Raw genomic sequence first — 22,905 nt, 5'->3', positions numbered from 1 at the left:
ACTTGTCTAATATACAAAACTTCATCTGTGTGACTGACTCCAAAGCCCAAGCCTTCCTTCCACTACACCAGGCCGCCTCCTATGTAAAAGCATAAGATGTGACAACTGCAACTAATGTAGCCAACAAAGACTAAGATAACAAAAGCATTTAAAAACAGATTTTGTGGCCACACAAAGAACACTGTGTACTTTGAGAGTGGCATCCAAAGCTGAAGCTAAGCTAACACAGGTGCAGGCTCACTTCCACTTGGAGCTGGAGCTCCCACAGTGCTCACCTGGGCCTCAGTTCCCTCCTCTTTAAGAGAATGGGATGGGCCAGATCATCTCTAAAGTGTTTTCCAATTCTAGAGCTCAAGGACAATAAATCAAGTTATGTGACAATTTTTAAAAGATTTTTTTCTTTTAAGGAAGTTTAACAAGCAGACGAACCAAATGACAGGTGGTTTTCAGGGAGACCCTCATTTTAAAGAATTCGCTGAAATGACTTAATAAACCCTATTAGTAAAGTCAAGTCGTCTTTGCTCAGAAACTACAAGAGACTCCATTTTCAAGAGAAAGTCTTAACAGCGGCCCACAGACACTCCAACATATGAGCCAAGGCTGTCATCAAGAAACCCTGGGGCACACAGCACAGAGGAAAAATGGGTTTAGATCAATTGTACAAAACTCTGGCTAACCACTACATAGAAAAGAAAACTAAACTCACAGGATGCACACACAGCAAACCGCGATGTAATTCAATTGAAATAGGCTCTCAACTCAAACGTAAAAGGTAGTAGCAATCCTGGCATCGCAGACACTTTAGAAGTTGAGATAAACTCACAACCCTAATTCTACTTCGGCAGCAATTCAGTGTCCCTAAAATTAGGAAAAAGCCAAGAGAAAACAAACTGTAAGGATCCTTAAGAATCCACCCTGGGAAGCCGAAGCCGAAGCCGTAAGGCACAAGAACGGCTGCAGGGAAAAAGCACGTAGGCGCCAGCCACACGGCTGTCAGCCGCTCCCAGGGGCTAGCGAGCCGAGGGCGCACGCCTGCCGGCTCGGAGGGCCCCTCCGACTCCACGAGCCTCCGGGTAAGGGCTGCGCTCCAGCGCCAACGCGGGTGCAGAGGGACGAGGGGCGCCGACGGCTGCGGAACGGGCCGCGGCGTCGCCCGGGAACCGCGGGGCGCTCTCCGCCACACCGGCCACCGCAGGCGCTGCGGGGCTGCGAGCCCAGCGAAGCCCAGCGAAGCCCAGGCCCGCGGGGAGCCCGCTCGCTCCTCACCTTCAGGGTCCACAGCGCTGAGCTCCGCATCAGCGGCTGCGGCAACCGCCGCCCACGCCGTCCGGCCCCGACCAGCGCCGCCGCCCCAACCCAGAGCCCCGCCATTGTCGCCCCGGCCGACCGGCGCTCTGCTGACCTCTCACCCCGCCGAAGGGGGCGGAGAAGGGGAGCGCCAGAGCTTCGGCCAATCATGCGCCGAGACCCGCGGCCCCGCCCCCTGCCGCTCAGGAGGGGACGTAGGGGCGACTGGCCCAACCGCGGAAACTGGCAGACCCGCCGCGGGACGGCCGAGTGCCGGGACCCGAGGGAGGGGGCCCCGACCGGACCCCGGCGTGAGCGAGTCGGGGAGGACGCGCGTGAGTTCTGGCGGCAGCTGGTCCAAGCCTGCTTGGGGTAAACCCCGTCCTGTACCAGCGTCCACCTAGCTACAGTCCGTGGCCTGGCCACTCACTCCACGTCAGTTAGTGACCTAAGCCCCATGGCCACCCTGCAGGGCCGAGTGCCCTAAGTTCCAGACATAAGCCCGAACTATATTCCTTTTATTCGAAGGCATAAATTGCAAAGCACCAAATCAAGATAAGATTTTGAACAGATAGCAGAGATAATGCTCTAGGTCTAGAAATCAGAGATCGGAGCTCAGGCTCAAAATAGCTGCTTGTCCGAGGAATTAGCCAAAACCAGGTCAGTTTCTGTTGCTTGCTAGCAGGCACCCTTACGAGTAGTAGTGCAACTACTAAGGGCCAGACCTTGTGCTGGATGTCCCAAATTCTATCTCATTTAACCTTCACAAGAATTCTAAAGGCCCACACATTATTCCCATTTTGAAAAACTGAATTTATAGGGAGGTAAAGTCATTTAGCCAGTAAATGGTGACACCAGGGTTTGAACCCAGGTCTGGCTGTCTTCAGAGACTGGGCTTTTGCTTTGCTGTATTACAAATTTTATAACATAAGCAGCACAGAGAAACAATATTATGATCACCCAGGCCCCCATTACATGGTTACAACAAATCAACATTTTGTCAGTCTTATTTCATCTAGTCCCCCTTTTCATCTTTTGCTGGAGTATTTTACATTGTTTTGTTTTGTTTTAAGTTGAAAGAGAGAGAGAGAGAGAGAGAGAGAGAGCAGAGGAGGGGCAGAGAGAGAGGGAGAGGGAGAACCCTGAGCAGGCTTGGCGCGTTCGGCACAGAGCCCAACATGGGGCTTGATCCCACGAACTGTGAGATCATGACCTGAGTCCAAATCAAGAGACGGTCACTTGAAAGACTGAGCCAGCCAGGTGCCCCATGCTGGAGTATTTTAAAGCAAATCTCAGACATCAGGTCATACCACCAACAAACAGGCCAGTATCAGCAGTTCTGCTCTTAACTATTTTCCTGCTCCTTCAGAGTCACCTTGAGAGAGTTGCAAAACTAGGAATGACCTAGAGTATGTTACAGCATAGCAAATGCCAAGAGATACAAGCAAAGTGTTTGGGATAGCAGAGAGGTGACATTTCGTGGAACTGTAAAATGTAAGTAGGAACTTTCATGACAGACCAAATAAAAAGGAGTATCAAGTTTCACAGGTTTTTTCATCTATGTATTTAAGGCTGGAATCATTTCCTACCCAAGAAACCTGCTTTTTTTTTTTTTTTTTTCTTGTTCTTCTTCCCATTTTAACCTTTGGATTTGTTCTCCTTACATCCTGTCTGTTTTGTTCTTTTCATGAAAGGCACTTGTGGCAGAAACTACTTGTTTTCTCCACTCATTCCTTTAATAAGAGAGCTCCTAAGTTTTAGCTGCACACAGGCCACCCAGCTCAAGGCTGCAGTATCCAGCCTCCCTAACAAGGGGTATGGCCATGTGACTAAGGGCAGTCTCATGGAATATAAGGGTTGTGCCCTTAAAGAGTAGACGCATGCCCTCCATTTCCTCTACTCTCCTTCCTGAAGTTAGACATGGGTGGGTGCTGGAGCAGTCATCTTCGCTCCAAGACAGGAGCCCCATGTTGGAGATGGCAGAGCAAATGACAGGAGGAGCCCAACCCCCTGACTATGTGGAGCCATCTTATCAGCCTGCTGCTACTTAATGCATGTTCTGGGACAGAGAAATAAAGTTTTATCTTGTTTAAGTCATTGTTATTTCTGCCTTTACTACAGCAGCCAAAACTGTATCTTAACCAACTCATACTCTAGTATCCAGAAGTGAGGTGCTGACCTAGTGAAACCTGAAATGCATGGTGATAACAGTGACAACCCCAAAATCGCAAACCAGAAGCTGAAAGCTGAAAACTCTTATTGCCATGGTACCTCTTTGGCAAAATGGTTACTTTCAAACTTCTGGACAGTCTTGCTATCACTATCACTGATACGACCTATACTTCTAATGCAATGTTTTCAAAGACCAGCAGCGGCATTTTAAGTTAAACAGTTCTACCTTGTCTGAGCTGTGCCACACACTTAGGATGTTTATGATCTCCAAAGCCCACTTCCTGTCTGAAATGTCTGTGAACAGTTGTTCCATATACTTTGTCTATCCACAGTGACAGAGAAGCAGTTACTTCATCATGGCCAGAAGCAGGTCTTTTCTCAAAACTCTGCAAGTATCTTTACATTGTCTTCTAGCTTCCAGAGTTGCTCTTATTTGTGATCCAATGTATCTGATTACAGTTACCTGGCTGCTATACTGTTGTGTAGTGGGTATGGAGCAGAGAGAAGTCAGAGTTGTAAATTAGGGAATCCTGACCAGCCATATGCACAACAAATAGCAAGCCTGCGCTCCACCAAGAGATCTTGACCTTTGAGCGACACATATCTGGCTCTCCTTGAGTGAGAGTATGCGCAGACTAGGTATGCTGGATTGAAAACTGTGTTTCCCTAAATCCTCTTCCCTTTATGGTGCCTGGTTAGAGTTGATCAAAAGAAAAACTGATAAGATATTTAGAAGGCAGGAGTGAAACATTACTCTCTGAAGATTATTACCGTAAGATAAGTAACGTAGTTTCCTGGAAAGTCTCAGTTTGCTGTCATCCAGGTTGTTTTTCCCAACTGCTACCCCTGCTGACCACCAGCAACTCCACACCCACCACTGGCTGCTTGACTGGAGAGCCACAAAGGGGTTAACTATACATAGGTAACTGCTCCTTATTGACCCCCCCATGAGATCCTTCTCATTCCCATTTGGCAGCCAGACATGTATGGCTTCTCAGCTGTCTGTCAAACTCCATCTTGTCTACATTGCAATGCATCAGGCAGACTGTTTTAATCTCTCTCTCTCTCTCTCTGGCCCTCTGAAAGGAGCCTGTAGCCATTGACTAATGAGAGAATGCTTCAGGGAAGGAAAAATAGCCCAAGTTTTCAGGAATTACTGGCTCTGAACTGCTAGTAATTCCTAGAGACCCAAAATGCCATTGTGTCCCACCACTGAAAGAGAATGTGGCACAACTATTTGAGTGATGAAAGGGGGGACCATGGCAGACACTGCTCATTGTCTTCTAATGTCCATCTTGCTCTCATTACTTCGGTAAAAGAACTCTCACAATTTAGGTGGGTGTATGGTAAGAACTACATTTCCTCGGGGAAGGAAGGACTTCCATGGCAGCAAGAGTGGCCAGGTTACTAAGTTTTGCCCAATGGGATGTAAGCAGAAGGGACGTGGACAGCTCTTGGGTTGTGTCCTTCAAAGGAAGGGGCACGTCTTCCACTTTCCCTTCTCTTCCCAGCTTGCCAGAATGGAGGCATACAGATTATAAGGAAAATTCCAAAGAGCTGAGGAGATGGCAGGATCTAGCTAACTGCTCTCCAAATATGTTCATTCTTCTTCCTGAGCATAATACTAGGCAACATTTCTAGCCTCCTTTACAGTTAGATGTAGTGAGGCACCTGCATTCCTGTCAGTGGAGTGTGAGTGGAAGTGAGATACTCCAACCTCGAGGCTAGGTTCATAAAACCCTCCATACATTTCTTCACACCCTTTCTTTCTCCTCTCATCTGCTGAGACTCCTGGAAGGCACTAGATAGAAGGAGCCTTGGTATCTCAATGCTTAAGTAGACCAAGATCTTTCTTGCCTTCCCACACTAAACTGTGACATGAGCAAGAAATAAACTTTGTATTTGCTTAAGCCACTGAGATTTGGGGATTGCAAAAGCAGTTAATCTACCCAGCCTAATACAGTGTTAATAAAGGGAAAATAAACAGACTAAAAAGGACTTTTGTACACATCAGAAGGGAAAAGATGATATTTAAGAGGAAAGTAGATTTTTTTTCTGAAAATAGAATGAAGGAATATTTAACACTAAATTATAGAATTGATAAATTTTGACAAGAACTCTCCAAAATATTGAAAATATTTTTTTACTATTACTATAAATGAATTAGACCACTGCTTAAAAACTGTCAGAATGAAAATATACATTAACAATATCAGGAATAGTATCCATCCTATGAATAGCACCCAAGGTATCTAAAAACATGGCAAGGATTTCTTCTCCTTGTTTTACTTATTTATTTTTTGCAAGAGAGAAAACACAAGCAAGAGAGGGGAAGAGGGAGAGGGAGAGAGAATTTTAAGCAGGCTCCATGCCAGCATGGAGCCCAGTGTAGGGCTGGCTCTCACAACCGTGAGATCATGACCTAAGCCAAAATCAAGAGTCAGGCACCTATCCAACTGAGCCACCGAGGCACCTTGCAAGAATTTCTTCTCAAAGAATTCAGTATTAGAGTAGGCTCCAGAGAAGGAGTTGGCAAACTTTTTCTGTTTAAGAAACAGTAAAGATTTCAGGCCTGTAAGAGGCACATAAGTCTCTGTTGCATATTCTTTTTTGTTTCTTTAGCAACCCTTTAAAATGTAAAAGTTTTTAAACTAAACTTTTAGCTTGCAGGCCTATAAAAACAAGAAGCAGACTGGATTTGGCCTGAGGTGTAGTCTGCAGACCTCTGCTCTAGAGTAGTGCTATACTAAGTGTACTCCAGCAACCACTGCCCATTGGCCACCAATGTGAGAGTTATGTGACAAGGCTGTGATAAGATCTTTTAACAATTTATGTATTTATCTCAACACACAGTCTATGGTATATTTGTTCAGGTTGCTTTAGCAGATGTACTATAGACTGTGTGGCTTAAGCAGTAACTATTTCTCACAATGCTGGAAGCTGGGAAGTTCAAGATCAAGGTACCAGCAGACCCAGCGTCTGCTGGAGGCCACTGCCCGGTTTGTAGCTGGCCATCATCTTGTATCCTCACACAGTGAGAGCAGAGAAAGATATCTAATGTCTAATGTCTTTCCTTATAAGGGCACTGATCCCATTCATGAGGGCTCTACTCTCACTGCCCAATCACTTCTAAAAGGCCCCAACTCCAAATACCATCATACAGGTGATTAGGTTCAACACATGAATTTTGGAAGGATACATTCAGTCCCTAGTAGGAACCTATAACTAACGTTTTGAGTATTGACACTGGCCTGCAGACCAAATTTTGTATGGTGCTGCAATCAAAGTCATGTCATGTTTTATGGACATCCACCATCCTTGGAACACCTTTCTAACATTGGGGAGTTTCCTACAGGATGAGTTCTCCCCAAGATAGAACCAGATATTTGCTTTGTCTTACTCCTTTACAGTTAGATTCAGGCAGATGATCTAGCTGCACCAGTAGCTGCACCCTAGAAAGGTGTAGAAAGGTGTTGATTCAAGACAGCTATGTGATAAGCAGTTGCTACCCAGAATCCATTTGCTGGTAAGGGTAGCAGCACAGGCTCCCAGCTACAGGATCCATGTGGGGTCTTCGCTGGGGTCTTGTAGGAATACTGGAGTATTCTGTCCTGTCTATGTATCCTCCAATTCTACTCTCAAGCCCTTTGGAGATCTTGTGAGTTAATGTCCCTTAATAGATTCCATTTCTGTTTAGACTAGCTAGACTCTTCTATTGCACCTAAGAACTTACTGATATAGATGTTTACTGATAAACTAAATTAATTCACCATCCCAAATTAAACAGTGTTCAGGTCCTATCATTAACACCAGAGCTGTTTTTCTTCAATAAAAAATTTTGGAGTTTGTAAGAAATAATAATAAATAATAAAAATCATTTTAAAAATTGAGTTTGTTCCAATTAGTGTAAGAGAAAATTTTTAAATGTGGTCTGTTTCCTCAAGGACTTCAAAATTTATCTAGAGAGTGAAAGGTAGCATACCAAAAACAAAAAATAAGCACCAAACTGTGCCCCAAGATTCAAAAGCCTATCTCTAAACAGCTCATGAGGTGCAGCCAGGCCCAGAGCTCTTTCCTAGCATAGCAACCACAGAACATCCTTGAAGCTCTCGGTAACCAACTTTGTGTCCAGCAGCCTCCTCATTTTGGCCACAGGTTAAGGACACAAGAATTGAACCTGACTCTTATGGAAGATTGTGGGAGAATTCTCAAATATGTTTGGGACCATGGTACCTATGCATAACAATTTTTACAGAAACAAATTAGTAATAGTTTATGACTATTGTCTTTAAGCAACGTATGCCAAGGTCCCCAAACCCTTTCATATCTGCCCTGAGAAAACAAATAACATTTGTAAATACTGTTATTTAGGGAACTTCCTTGCTTACTCTTTTTGATATGTGTAGATTAAGGATAAACTTGACTAGATCCTGGAAGATCAAAAGAACTACAAAGAGTCCATTTCTGACCCAAATGAAAAAAAGACAGTAGATAAAATAATAATAATTAGTATTTATTGAATGCTTATTCTATGCCAGAGACTGTTCTCAGCAAAGTGGTGTTTGGAGACAAAGCTGAAGGAAGAGGAAAGACCAGACCCTGAGGAAAGTAAATATTATACTATGGAGTTTGGGGCTTTCATCTTCCAGGCCAGAAATCACAATGTGGCAGAATGTGGGCCACACACAGCACAAGACTATGTTTGGCTTTAGCCGTGGGGGGGGGGGTGCGCGCGCGCGCAGTGCACTCCTGTGCACGTTGTATGTTTCTCAAATTGAATTAGTTAACTATTCAAAATATGGCAGCTTTCGCGTATAAATCCAAATTTTCTTTTCTTGAGATAGTGAAAGATTTAACAATGCGGGGATCCCCACCTAAAAACATTCAAAGGCATCACCATGTGCCACACTCAGTCCTTTACTCATTCTCTTTAGATGCTTGTGTTTTTTTAATCCCTGTTTTTTGAGGTGGAAAACCTGAAGCATATTAATCTAGGAAGTGATACTGTCTTTGCATTTTATAATTTTTTTGTATTATTCTAGAACTAGTGCAAAAGTATCCACATGGATAAATCTCACAAATATAAGATGCAGCATAAATAAGTAAATTAAATAAATAAATAAATAACAAATTGCTGAAGAATATATACAGTTTGATACTATTTTAATGAAAGTTTTAACATGAAACAGTCTTATATTATTGAAGAACACATGCATAAGTAATAAAGGGATGAAATAATGTGTGGGAACACTAGTTACTGAGTTTGAGAGGCAGGTTGCCCTTGCCGAGGGAGGCTAGGGCTGCCATAACTGGGTAGCTTAGATTTTTATTTTCCCACAGTTCTGGAAGCTAGAAATCCAAGATCAAGGTGCTGGCCAATTCAGTTTCTGGTGAGAACTCTCCCTAGCTTGTGGACAGCTACCTTCTCATTGTGTCCTCACATGGCCTTTCTTCCCTGCTTATGTTCAAGGAGAGTGACAGAACTCTCTAGTAACTTTTCTTCTAAAGTCTCTAGTCCTGTCAGTTCAGAGTCTGACCCCAATGACCTCATTTAACTTTTAATCACTTCCATAAAGGCCTTATCTCCAAATACAGTCACAATGAGGTTAGGGCTTCAACATATGAATGGGGCAGGAGTGGGGAGGGGGAGATACATTCAGCCCATAACACTGTCCCATGAAGGGTCACACACAGCACACTCTTGACCCAGCAATGAAAATGCATATGTGCAATGTTTTTGCCCAGGGAAGACTTTCAGAGACTCAGTGAGCAATGTTTCTACCAGCGGCTAGTCATGTAAGCACCCTTTGCTTAACACCTACCAAAACTCCAGATACCCAGAAGAAAAGCAGGTGTTCAGCAATAAACGACATTATTTGCATAGTCTGAGCACAGTGGGCCACCCTTATCAGTGGAAGGCAGTAGGAATGTTTCCAAAATCCAGCCAAGGGCCAACTTTGCAATCAGCCCCTTCTAAAGAAAGTCACCTCAGGGGTGCCTGGGTGGCTCACTCGGTTGAGCGTCTGACTCTTGATTTTGGCTCAGGTCATGACCCTAGAGTTGTAGGATTGAGCCCTAAGTTGGGCTGTCTGCAGTGCCTCCTTGGGATTCTCCCTTCTTCCTCTCTATCTGCCCTTCCCCCACTCATACTCGCTCTCCCAAAGTAAAAACAAACTTTAAAAAAATGAATAAAGATAGTCACATGAGGCTTGCTGTTCCAACTCTCCTCTGCACACTTACCAATGACCTCCTCAGCTCTGCTGTATCGCTTCCACATTCTGGTTAACAACTGCTAAGATACCCAACTGCTAAGCACTAAAACTGGTATAGTAACTGTCTATAGATTGTTTCTAGGTTTTAATACCATTGCCAATCAAAGCCAATCATAGTATACTTTATGACCTGAAAGGCCCTTACAATCCATAACATGTTCTCTCCCAAGGTAATAATTGATGATATCTTTCTAAATTAATTATGTGTCATACTTCAGGAGAGGATCTCACCCTCTTCCATCCCTGGGTGCTGATTAACATAGCAAGCAAGCTCTTCAGCTTGTTACCATAGCAAAGATAGTTTGGTGACCATCTTAATCCAACAATGGAGTTTGAAACACTTAAAGCATAGTCAAGAATGTTTCTAAAAAAAAATAAAAAAGAATGTTTCTAGTGCATATCCTACTGCCTATAATAAAATCCTGGCAAAACTAAAGCTAGAAAAGAGAACAGAACCAAAGCTTCTTTGAGCACTTCCAAATGCTTTATATAAAATTGCCCTAACAATGGGATATGAATGTGTTTTGGTAATTGTGTGTTCATATTTTTTAAGTATATTTATTTAATTTGAGAGAGAGAGAAAAAGAGTGCACACAAGCAGGCAAGGGGCAGAGAGAGGGGGGGAGAGAGAATCTCAAGCAGGCCCCACGCTGCCAGAGCAGAGCATGACACGAGGCTCAAAGCACAAACCGAGAGATCATGACCTGAGCCAAAATCAGGAGTCAGACTACTTAACCAACGGAGTCACCCAGCCACCCTGGTAATTGTGTGTTTATTAGAATTAAGTTTTCTCTTTTCAGAAAGCCACAACTTGTACAGAAGCATAAAGTTTCCTACCTAAGGAGTCTTAACTTTCTCTCTAGGGGCGGAAACATTCATTTCACTGGAATTTTTACTAAGGAGCTTTATAAAGCTCAGTACTTCATTGCCCATATCATCCTCAATCCTCAGGTAATACAGAAAAGACAAATAGAATTCTCAACTCTAGCTAAATTTTTAGAAACTCTGGAACTTGGCCTGAACAGTTGCCTTTTATCTTAATGACAACGAAATCAAACTCCATAGCCAGCCCATTGACTCTCAGTCTATTAACTAATAGGCAGGCATCTTATCTGCCTGTCCCCAGTTATAGACTTTTCCTTATTACAGGCTGAAATAGCCAAATATTGCAAATGACTCATGTGATACATTGAGTTGTTTTTAATTTTTTTAAGGTATGGTAAATTATAATTAACATCAAATTTACCATTTTAACCATTTAAGTTTATTTATTTACTTTGAGAGAGAGCAAGAGCACAAGCAGGGGAGGGGCAGCAAGAGGGAGAAAGAGAATCCCAAGCAGGCTCCATGCCCTCAGTGCAGAGCCCAATGCCGGGCTGGATCCCACCAACCATGAGGTCATGACCTGAGCTGAAATCAAGAGTCAGATGTTTGACTGAGCCACCCAGGCTCATTATAACCATTTTAAGCCACCCCATTATATATATATACGTATATATACGTATATATACATATGTGTGTGTATATATGTATATATATCCATATATATACATATATACATATACATATATATAGCCACCCATTATAACCATTTTAAGGGTACGGTTCGGTGGTATTAAATACATTGACATTGTTGTATAAACCATCACTACCATCCATCTCCAGAACTTTTCTCACCTTGCAAAATTGAAACTGTTTTTCTTAAACACTAACTGCCCATTTTCTGCTCCCCGCAGACCCTAGCCACCACCCTTCTACTGTCTCTATGAGTTTGACTATTCTAGATATCTCCTATAAGTGAAATCAATGCACAACTTTGTCAACAGATGTGAGTAGCTTTTTCAGAACATCCTTCAAAACAACCCTTTTCACTATTTAAAATGAGAGGTGTTATCTCTTTAAAGAACCATGAGAAAAAGACTGCCCTGACCTCACTGGAAAGGACCTTACAGGCACTATGAACAACTAACACAGTCGTCCCACTCTGGGGTGTTGATCCTTGCTTTCTTACTTGTTAATGAAGGAGAAAGAAATCCTTCTTGATCAGAAAGACTGTTAGTTCCTGCTACAGACCTCAACCTGAGAATTCTTAGGAGTACTCCAGAAGCAGAAAACCACAGGAAAGAGCTTCCACTCAAGACTATCAGAACAAACTAACGACTGCAGGCAGGAGACAGCCCAAGCCCCATGGAACATGGGAAGTCAGGGAACCACCACTGCACATTGTCACACTTCAATCTGTATGCACGTTTTCTTAATTTTCCTACATATTTTCCTTTACCTCTTTTGGGTTAAGGTTCTGGATTGTTGACAGCTTGTTACCTCTTAACTATGGTACCTATAAGCAATGGTTCGCTTATAGATAGAATCAGCTGATGAGAATTGTTGAATTGTCGGGAATCTTATTAAATTCTTCAAAGCTTGAAATCAGCCTGTGGAAACTTTTACACAGTGGAAACAAGAAAACTACACATCAGGGCCTCCCCTACTCCCACTGTCCCAGAGAAAGAATCTGTTGTTAAACATTTACCAGCACACCACTGCCTAAAAAGTACCCATCCTTAATATTGCCCTTTGCATTCTTAGTCACTTCCAAGCATACACCCAACTGACTACAATTTGCTTATGATATGGCTAAAATATACCACTAAACTGTTAAATTTGTATTCACTTTCCTTTGAGGACCACCCAGCTTCACTTGGTACCAGTTCCTACGTATCAGGTGGTTCCCTAAGTAACTGGACTCAACCACTAAGCACCTTTTTAGATGGAAAACACCTCAATAAGCCAGGTGACCAGAGATCTGAAACTCCTTATCATAAAATACTAAAAAGAGAGATTCCTCTCTCCACTTGTAAATCTTTCGTGAGTGCTAGACTTTGGAATTAACTGTTCACAGTCACAGAGCTTTAGAAAGCAGGAAACAGATGGCGTATATCCAGAGGTTATGTCACCTTCACACACCTTACCAGGCAGCACACCAGGGATGCTCAACATGGAGCTCTCGCTTTAGATCTAGCCCATGATTACTCTAAATTCACTTGCTGGCACTGGACTTATCTCGATGAGTGACACCATCACCGAAGTTACCACAAGACTCCTTTTCTTGTAAAAATCGTGTGCTGAGCTGAAATCTAGCTGCCAGTTCCTTTCACAACTTTGGCTCCAAAGCAAGATGTTTCTTATTAGAGAGAGATAAGAAGACACAGCATATTTCTCAACCTTGTCTGGGAAGGGCAGGCACCACTGCCTGTCCCTCTAAGCCTGGACAACTCAGCACAGGCCTGTGTCTTTCATTCCTGCCACTAGAAAACTAAAATTTCTCACACACGTTAAGAGATCCAAATTGTTTGGGGCACCTGGGTAGCTCAGTCAGTTCGGCAACTGACTTCAGCTCAGGTCATGATCTCACGGTCTGTGAATTAGAGCCCCTGAACTGTCAGCACAGAGCCTGGAGCCTGCTTCAGATTCTGTGTCTCCCTCTCTTTCTGCCCCTCCCCACTTGCACTCTGTCTTTCTCAAAAATAAATAAACATTAAACATTTTTTTTAAAAAAGAGAGATCCAAATTGTTCATTTTTGGCACAAGTGGCCCTCACTCTGAGCACTTAATCTTTCTTAAAATAGACACTGAGTATTTTGTCTTAATAATAAGGCTGCATTTCAGGCTGGGCTGCTTTGCAGGCTGAGGAACTTCATGTGTCAAATGGTGATGGTGTAAACTCCTGGTAAATGCAAGGCTTAATTCCATTAATTTGTGCAATTATATATTTAATATATGTATCACCCATAAACTCTATTGTAGCAGAGTTTATACTTTTATCATTCATTGTTGTTTCTCCTATGCCTGACACATATACTAGGCACACAATAAATGTTTCTGAAATATGTATACACACACATACACACACACACACATATATACATATATATGTATATATATGGGTTTATATTGATAGTTCCAATTTAAAGTTAGGATTATAGTGATTTTTTTATCTTCATAACTTGGAAATCTTGGTTCCTAATAACATTAATATTTCCTTATTTGTTTTATTTTATCATACACAAAAGCACAAGAACAACAATATTGCTAACAATAAACTTATTGAATGCAGTTCAAAGTATCTTTGGAGTTTTATTTGTCCTTAGACTTTATATGGGCAAAATGTTACAGTGGTCTATGTTCCAAAGTAACTTTAATTATCTTCTCGGGATGCCTGGCTAGCTCAGTCAGTAGAGATATGACTCTTGATCTTGGGGTTGTAAGTTAAAGACCCATGTTGGGTGTAGACACTACTTAAAAATAAAATCTTAAAAAAAAAAAGTAATTATGTTCTCAGTACAATTGGGTTTCATATTCAGTTCCACTCATTGGTTTCTGTTTGTGTTCAATTTTAGGTTTTTTTTTCTTATTTAACTTAATTTTTTGAATATATAAATCATTTACATGATTCAGAAGTCAAAGCTAAAAGGATACCCAAAGAATTAAATTCTTGCACCCACCTTTATTCCTTATACCCATTCTACCCATCCTTATTAGGAACCCTTTCCATTTTCAGAAATATCTTGTTTATTCTTTTTTTCATACAAATAAATATATATACCTATGTACAAGTATATACAAATATGTTTATGTGTGGATATGCCCTAGTTTATTCAGTCTTCTATTGATGGATACTTGGATTTGTTTTTAAGCTTTTATTACAAATAACTTCACAATGCAGAGCAAAGTGCATACTATATTTTGCATTTGTAAAGGGATTATTGTCAGCTAGTTTCCCAGAAAGATTACCGAGTCAAAGGGTAAACGCACATGTAATAATTTTGTTGAATATTGTCCAATTTTCCCTCCAGAAAAATTTTGCCATTTTGCAATCCCACTGGTGATGTTTAAGAATACCTGTTTCTGAACTGAGGGTTGATGGGGGGGGGGAGGGAGGGCAGGGTGGGTGATGGGTATTGAGGAGGGCACCTTTTGGGATGAGCACTGGGTGTTGTATGGAAACCAATTTGACAGTAAATTTCATATATTAAAAAATAAAAAAAATAAAAAAATAAAAAAAAATAAAAAAAAAAAGAATACCTGTTTCTGGGAGTACCTGGGTGGCTCAGTTAAGTGTCTATTTTTTTTTTAATGTTTATTTTTTTGAGAGAGAGAGAGACAGAGGATGAGCAGGGGAGGGCAGAGAGAGAGGGAGAGAGAGAATCCAAAGTAGGCTCCAGGCTCTGAGCTGTCAGCACAGAGCCTGACGTGGAGCTCGAACTCACGAGCCTTTGAGCTGTGAGATCACGACCTGAGCTGAAGTTGGCCACTCAACCGACTGAGCCACCCAGGCGCCCCAAGTGTCTGCCTCTTGATCTCAGCTCAGCTCATGATCACAGTTCCTGGGATTGAGCCCACATCAGGCTCTGCATTGACCATGCAGAGCCTGCTTGGGATTCTCTCTCTCCCTCTCCCTCTGCCTCTCCCCTGCTCACTCACTCTCTCTCTTTCTCTCTCTCTCCAAAAATAAGTAAAATAAACTTTAAAAAGTTTCTGGGGTGCCTGGCTAAATCAGTTGGTGGAGCATATGACTCTCCATCTCAGGATTATGAGTTTGAACCCCATGTTGGGCGTAGAGATTACTTCAGAATAAAGTCTTTTTTAAAATTTTTTTTTAACGTTTATTTATTTTTGAGACAGAGAGAGACAGAGCATGAACAGGAGAGGGTCAGAGAGAGAGGGAGACACAGAATCCGAAACAGGCTCCAGGCTCTGAGCTGGCAGCACAGAGCCCGACGCGGGACTCGAACTCACGGACCACAAGATCATGACCTAAGCCGAAGTCGGCCACTTAACCAACTGAGCCACCCAGGCACCCCAGAATAAAGTCTTTAAAAAAAAGAATACCTTTTTTTTAAAAAGGTTTCTCTCCGGGATTACCAACATAGGGTGATGTCAAGCTTTTGGACCTCTGCCAGTCTGGAACTGGGAAGGATTTGAGATGTCACCTTCCTTGAGTGCTAACAAGTTAGCCTTAGTGGGTGTTACCAGAAGGCCTCAGACTCTTAGGTCAAAAACAAGAGAATCTATTAGTTATGGTACAGCAGAAGCCTGAGCTTCATGTTGGCATCAGTTCATCTTGCCTCCCACGTCCCATGGGGATGATGAGGAGCAGCCCGAGTGAATGCTGTGGCCAAGTGGGTTTGTGTCACAGCAGAGGAACACCGAGACTAGGAAACCCCTAATCTTATATGGGGCTGCTATATAACCTGCCTAAGCTTTACTCTGAAGGAAATATTATCTTTATTATCCCAGTCAGAAAACAAATCTGCCCTCTGTTGCATGTGCATTTCTTTGTTTTGTTTTGAATGTTTATTTTTGACAGAGAGAAAGCACGATTGGGGGAGAGGCAGGGGGGCGGGGGGGGGGGCACAGAGAATCCAAAGCAGGCTCTGTGCTAACAGCAGAGAGCCCGACGTGGGGCTGGAACCCACAAATGGTGAGATCATGACCTGAGCTGAAGTCAGATGCTTAACGGACTAAGCCACTCAGGCGCCCCTGCATGTGCATTTCTTTTAGGAAGAATGTCACCGACTACTTTTTCAAATGTCTCATAGGCATTTGCCTTTCATCTCCTGTGAACTGTCTCAACATTTCTAACTATTCTCCTCCTGGGTTTTTGTCTTTGTCTTTTTTTTTTTAACGGTTTTATTATGATATAATTTACATAGAATGACATGCTCACCCATTTAAAGAATACCATTCAATAAGTAGTATATTTACAGAGTTGTGCCACCATCACCATAATATAACTTTGGAACATTTTTAATACCTCCAAAAGAAACCTCTTACCCATTAGCAGTCATTCTCATTCCCACACCCCATCCCCACCCCACCCCACCCAGCCCTAGGTGACTGCTAACTTCCTCTCCTTCTCTGCAGATTTGCCTATGCTAGATGTTCCATGTAAATGGTATCACACCGTATGTGGTCTTTTGTGACTGGCTTCTTTTGCTCGGCATGGTTTCAAGGTTCATCCATGCTGTAGCATCAATCAATACACTTCTTTATTTTTTGTTATGTATTGATAGAAATTAATCATTTTGCGTAATTTCAGTTGAAAATATTTTCTGCCAGTTTTTCATTTGTCTTTTGACTTTGCTTATGATGATTTTGCCAAGCACAAGTTTATATGTATCTGTCTGTATGTATGTATATGTAGATAGATAACTTAGATATCAAATGTTAGATAGGTAGAGATGTATTTAAATGTATTGATCTTTCTCCGTGGCTTCTGGGATTTGAATTATAATAGAATGGCTTTCCTCATGTCCAGGTAATAAAGAAATGGATATGATTCACTCTTGAATATGTTGTTTCATTTTTTTACATTGAAATAACTGATCTATTTGGAGTATATTTTAATGTAAAGTAAGGGACATAAATTCAACTATATTTTTTTCAAATGACTCTCCAGTTGTGCTAATCCCATTTTTTTAAGTTAATCTTTCCCCTCAATGATTTAAGATGCTTCCTTTGTCAAATGCTAAATTTCCACATGTGCTTGAAATTATTTCCATTGGTTTGTCTGTTAGCCAGGTATCAACACCACACTGTTTTAATTATAGGATCTTTATAGTAATTTTTAATATGTGGTAAGGCCAACCCCTCTAATTGCTTTCTTTTGAAGATGTTCATGAGTATTCCTGCTTATTTATTTTTCCATATGAAGTTTAGGATCCAGTGCCAGGAAAATTTTGCTGGCATCTTTTTAGGGAATTACATTAAATTTATATATTAACTTGGAGACTCTTGAAATATTTATGATGTTGATTGGTCCTCTCCAAGAACAAGGAATGTGTTTCTATTTTTGATCACATTTTTGTGACTTTTCAGAACTGTTTCAAAATCTTCCTCATATAGGCTTTATGCATAATCTCTTAAAACAGTGCTTCCCACTCCTCTAATAACTAGGTCAACCGAGTATGGCCAATTATAGTAGCAGCTCTTCTCTTTGAGGAGGGATGAGGAGGTGGGCTGAGACAGAGGGAAAAGAAGAGCAAATATCTTCTATGTTCTACTTTCCCTGAGTTTTGTTCTATTAGCCCCACTGAGAGTTTTGCCTATGTATGCTGCTAGTTATGCTATTATATAGTACTCACTGAAACACTGTCTTCCATGAGCTTTACTGGACAATATGGCTGAGCATAATGCAGGATGGGAGACAGACTAGAGACTGAATTTGGGAATCTAGTGTATAATGGGCTTTGGAGTGAAGCTATTCTACTTTTTACTCAAGTCGGAGATTTGTAACAGGAGACCTCGTCTGCTCAACGAATTGATTCCAGAAGGAATCAGAGGAGAAATAGCAATTATCAGGAAAGTGGTTTCACAAAGGTGAAAGCAGCACTTCCCCGGTAGATATCTCTGCTGTGAGATAGCTGTACTCCAGGTTAACTCGAGGCTTGCTTTAAAACCTAATGGTGTAACAGACAGTATATTACAAAAAGGAAGTATAGGAGGAGAGGAAAAAGCCTATTTCTTCTTTCAAATCCTTCTAGCTGCTCTTTAGCTCAGAGAACAAAGAGATTTATTATATAGGACCAGCAGCAATTTTGTGTTAATAATACTCAGTCATCTCTCTATTGGCACCATCATCTAAGCCTCACTAGGGACCCTGGAGTTACCCACAGATTAGCAAAATAAAAGGTCTTCTCTTCCAAAAGACTTCCCATGCTTTGAACCTTTCCTAATACCCTCAGTCTTAAAATGTACCAGAACATCCATCTAATAGGGTACTGTGTACCTGTAATAGAGAATAAGGAAAATATCTACATACAACAGTGGACTGATTGCCAGGATATATTGTTGAGAGAAAGAAATCAAGGTAGGGATGCGTGGCTGGCTCAGTCAGTACAGCCTACAACTCTTGATCCTAGAGTTGTGAGTTCAAGCCCTATGTTAGGGTGTGGAGCCTACTTAAAAAAAAAATCAATGTAGAGAAAAGTATGTATAATATACTAACATTTATCTAAGAAATGAGGACTAGATATAGATACATAGATATGCTTATATTAGGAACAATGGAGGGGTACCTGGGTGGCACAGTTGGTTGAGGGTCCTACTGTTGATCTCAGCTCAGGTCTTGATTTCAGGGTATAAGCTCAAGCCCTGCACTGGGCTCCACTTTGGGTGTGAAGCCTACTTAAAAAAAAAAAAAAATGGAGATAATCCATAGCTCTTGCCTCCACTCCTGCTAACAGTCTGACCTGCTCACACCGAGAGAGCCTGTAACTCCACCGTGCCATCTGTGGCATTTGGGCCCTTTTTGGCAGTGATAATGGTTTCTCTGATCAGTGTCTAAGTGCTATGAAGATTGCACACAGAGGTCCAGATTCACTTCATCTTCAGAATGTCAACAGACACATAAATTGCTGTTTTGGATTTCACTGGTTGGCCATGGTTGACCAGTTGTTTGGATTGCAACCAATTTGAGCAAAGAAATATCTTTACCGTGGCTTTGTTACGAAGGCAAAATCTATAACCACAAGGAGACGAAATACATTTCCTTTTTTTTTTTAAAGTTCATTTATTTATTTTGAGAGAGACAGAGATAGTGCAAGTAGGGGAGGGTTAGAGAGAGAGGGAGACAGAGAGAATCCCAGGCAAGCTCCACACTGCCTGCGCAGAGCCTGATGCAGGGCTCAAACCCACAAAACGTAGAGATCATGACCTGAGCCAAAGCCAAGATTTGGACGCTTAACTGACTGAGCCACCCAGGCACCCCAAAACACATTTTCCTTTTTAATTTAATTAGACTTTAATTCTCCTATTGAACTTATTTTGAATTTATTTTGAATTTAATTATTAGACCAAAATGGATGGTGAGTCGTCCTTCATCATTATAATAAAGGAGGAACTGAGAAAATAATTTGTATGTTGGATGAGGTGTTTGTATTTATTTTTTAGGATACTGCCAATAAGAAAGTGTTCCTGGGCACGGTCACCTATGAAGTCAGATCTTTGTTTAAAGTCACGATAGAAGACGGATTTTTGGCTATTTGTTTAGAAGCTAAAGGTCTTGTTAACTTGAAGCATATCACAACTCCTTTATCAAAATGGAACCTTAAAAAAAAGTGGAGCCTTTTCTTCTGGTACACTATCAAATTCTTGATTTAAAGCCAAGTGACAAAGTTGCATCTATGGAAATGATTCACTATCATCACTGCAGAGATGAACATCTGCTTGCCCTCTGTAACAGTGTAGAGAAACTATTCCCAGGTCTTGACACAGAAACTGCTAAGAGAAGGTGAAGCGAACTGGAGACAGCAAGTATAGGCCACTCTTTCAAGGACTTTTGCTATAAAGGACAGGGAAAGGTGGAAGATGAGAGACAGTACAGTGTGTGTAGATGTACATATGCTATAAATGATCCAGTAGAGAGGAGAAAAACTGATGATGCAAGAGACAAGGGGAACAATCCTTAAAACTGAAACTCAAGGCAAACCTGTTGTGATTCCATTGTGACAAAGTAAGTAATGTTTCCTGGGCAAGCAGATTTAGTCATGTTCTTTTTTCCTCTTCATATACATGTCTACTTTTTTTTTGGTTTTTTTGGATCCTTTTTAACAGTGCTATTAAGAAACACTGGATGACAGAAGGACTGGATGCCTTTTATCAGGGGGCTTGGATTCCAGCTGAGTTGCTGTCACCCTATTGAAGCAGCTAAAAGAGGCTCTGGGACAGTATGTTCTCAGACATTTGCAACTGGCAGGGAGAAAGTCCCCATTTACTGGCTGCTGGAAAGGTAGCAGATCACATTGGGAGTGAACATCATGAAGTCCTTTTTAACTGTGAGGAACGCATTCAGATATTGAATGAAGTCATATTTTCCTTGGAAACTTATGACCTTACAACAGTTAACACTCCAGTAGATATGTATTTAATTTCCAAGTACATTTGGAAGAACACAGCATGGTGATCTTCTCTGGAGAAGGTTCTGATGTACTTCCACAGGGTTACATATATTTTCACGAAAACTTCTTTTAAAAAAGCCAATGGTAGAGAGAGAAACTTCTGAAAGAACTCTGTTTGTTTGATGTTCTCCATACAGATCAAACTACTGCTGCCCATGGACTTGAACTGAGAGTCCCATTCCTGGATCATTGATTTTCTTCCCATTACTTGTCTCTGGTACCAGCAAAGAATGGAATAGAGAGAGAGAGAGAGAGAGAGAGAGTATTTGAAGACTCTAGTCTTCAATCTGGAGAGAATCTGGTGGGGTGCCTGGGTGGCTCAGTTGGCTAAGCATCTGACTCTTGATTTTAGTTCAGGTCATGATCTCATGGTTTGTGGGATTGAGCCCCCCGTTGGGCTCTATGCTGACAGAGCAGAGCCTGCTTAAGATTCTCTCTCTCTCGGGGCGCCTGGGTGGCTCAGTCGGTTGAGCAACCGACTTCAGCTCACGTCATGATCTCATAGTTTGTGAGTTCGAGCCCCACGTCGGGCTCTGTGCTGACAGCTCAGAGCCTGGAGTCTGCTTCAGATTCTGTGTCTCCCTCTCTCTCTGCCCCTCCCACACTCATGCTCTGTCTCTCTGTCTCAGAAATAAATGTTAAAAAATTTTTTTAAAAAGGAAAAAAAGATTCTCTCTCTCCCTCTCTATGATCCCCATCCTGCTCACACACTCTCTCTCTCTCAAAATAAGTAAACTTTAAAAAAAAGGAGAGAGATTATCTGGTGACCAATAGAAGCCTTCAATGATGGTATAACCTCAGTTAATAGTTTCTGGTTTATGATTTTACAGGAACATATTGAACGTTAGGTTCATGATACACTGACAGTAACTGCAAGACAAACATTTCCCTCAGTACTCCTCAAACCTACAAAGGCAATTACTACCATTAATATTTGAATGCTGCTACCCAGGCCAGGCTGACTGGCTGACCGATTACTGGATGCCCAACTGGATCAATGCCACTACCCTTCTGCCTGCACTCTGACCCATTACAAGTCAGCTACCAAAGGTTAGGCACTCTCTAAAAGAGAAACTGAAAGTAAACATTCCTCTTTCTTGTGAAGGGTAGTGGGATTGTTTGGTAGGACCAAACATCCATATGTACTTGGACATGAAAAAACAACCCTCTCAAATCTAAAAAAAAAAAACAACAACAACATAAAATAAATCATAAAATTAAAAAGAAATTGTTCCTGGGGCACCTGGGTTGGTTAAGTGACCGACTCTGGATTTTGGCTGAGGTCCTGATCTCACGGTGAGATCGAGCCCCATGTCAGGCTCTGTGCTAACCAAGCAGAGCCTGCTTGGGATTCTCTCTTTCTCTTTCTCTTTCTCTCTCTCTCTCTCTCTCTCTCTCTCTCCGCCTCTCCCCCACACATGCACACACACACTCTCTCTCTCAAAATAAATAACTAAACAAAAAAAAGAAAAATAGAAATCGTTATTAATGGGATGAGAAGAGGAATAGGATAGAGACAGAGATAGAAGCCAGGTATGTTTTCTATACTTGACTTTGAAACCATGTAAATATTTTACACAGATCTAAAAGAGTTAAATTTTTAAAATTTTTTTAATATTTTATTTATTTTTGAGGGGGGGCGACAGAGAGCGGGGCAGAAAATTTCAAGCAGGCTCTGCATTGATAGCAGACAGCCTGACACGGGGTTCCAATTCAGGAACTATGATGAAATCATGACCTGAGCCAAAGTTGGACACTTAACCTACTGAACCACCCAGGTGCCCCTAAAACAGGATTAAATTTTAGCAACCTTGGGGATCCTGGGTGGTTCAGATGGTTAAGCATCCGACTGTTGATTTCAACTCAGGTCATGATCTCATGGTTTGTGAGATGGAGCCCTGCATCAGGCTCTGCACTGACAGCACACAGCCTGCTTGGGATTCTCTCCCGCCTCTTTCTCTGCCCCTCCCCCCACATGCTCTCTCTCTCCCTCTCTCTCTCAAAATAAATAAATAATTTTTTTTTAAAAAAATTGTAACAATCTCTAAGTATCTGAAGGAAAATGAAGCAAATGAAATCACTGAGAATCCTTAGTGACCTCCTAACTGCTAAATCCAATGCTTTGCTTTAGAGTACTTTCAGCTTAACCTGTATATATAATTTGAAATTGTTGATCACTGACTTATTATTTTTTTATTTAAATTCAAATTGGTTGG

General features: G+C 41.7%; 1 protein-coding gene and 1 pseudogene across 3 annotated transcripts in view; one reads left to right on the top strand and one right to left on the bottom strand.

Moving 5' to 3' along the window:
- Positions 1 to 22,905, bottom strand: part of PCCA (propionyl-CoA carboxylase subunit alpha) — a 474,500-nt gene that overhangs the window by 411,260 nt on the left and 40,335 nt on the right. Inside the window, exon 1 of one of the 3 annotated variants that reach the window (XM_042929812.1) lies at positions 1,267 to 1,379. The exons of the other annotated variants lie outside the window; for them this stretch is intronic. Within the exon in view, the coding sequence (XP_042785746.1) occupies positions 1,267 to 1,371 (105 nt within the window). The 5' untranslated portion in view covers positions 1,372 to 1,379. Of the gene's footprint in view, positions 1 to 1,266; positions 1,380 to 22,905 lie in introns of those variants that run through there. 3 annotated transcript variants of the gene reach the window in all.
- Positions 1,457 to 21,744, top strand: LOC122229447 (annotated as a pseudogene).

This window comes from Panthera leo, chromosome A1, assembly GCF_018350215.1.
Source record: "Panthera leo isolate Ple1 chromosome A1, P.leo_Ple1_pat1.1, whole genome shotgun sequence".
Lineage (NCBI taxonomy): Eukaryota > Metazoa > Chordata > Mammalia > Carnivora > Felidae > Panthera > Panthera leo.
Note: the sequence above shows the minus strand (reverse complement) of the source record. Positions and strands in the feature narration are given on the sequence as shown.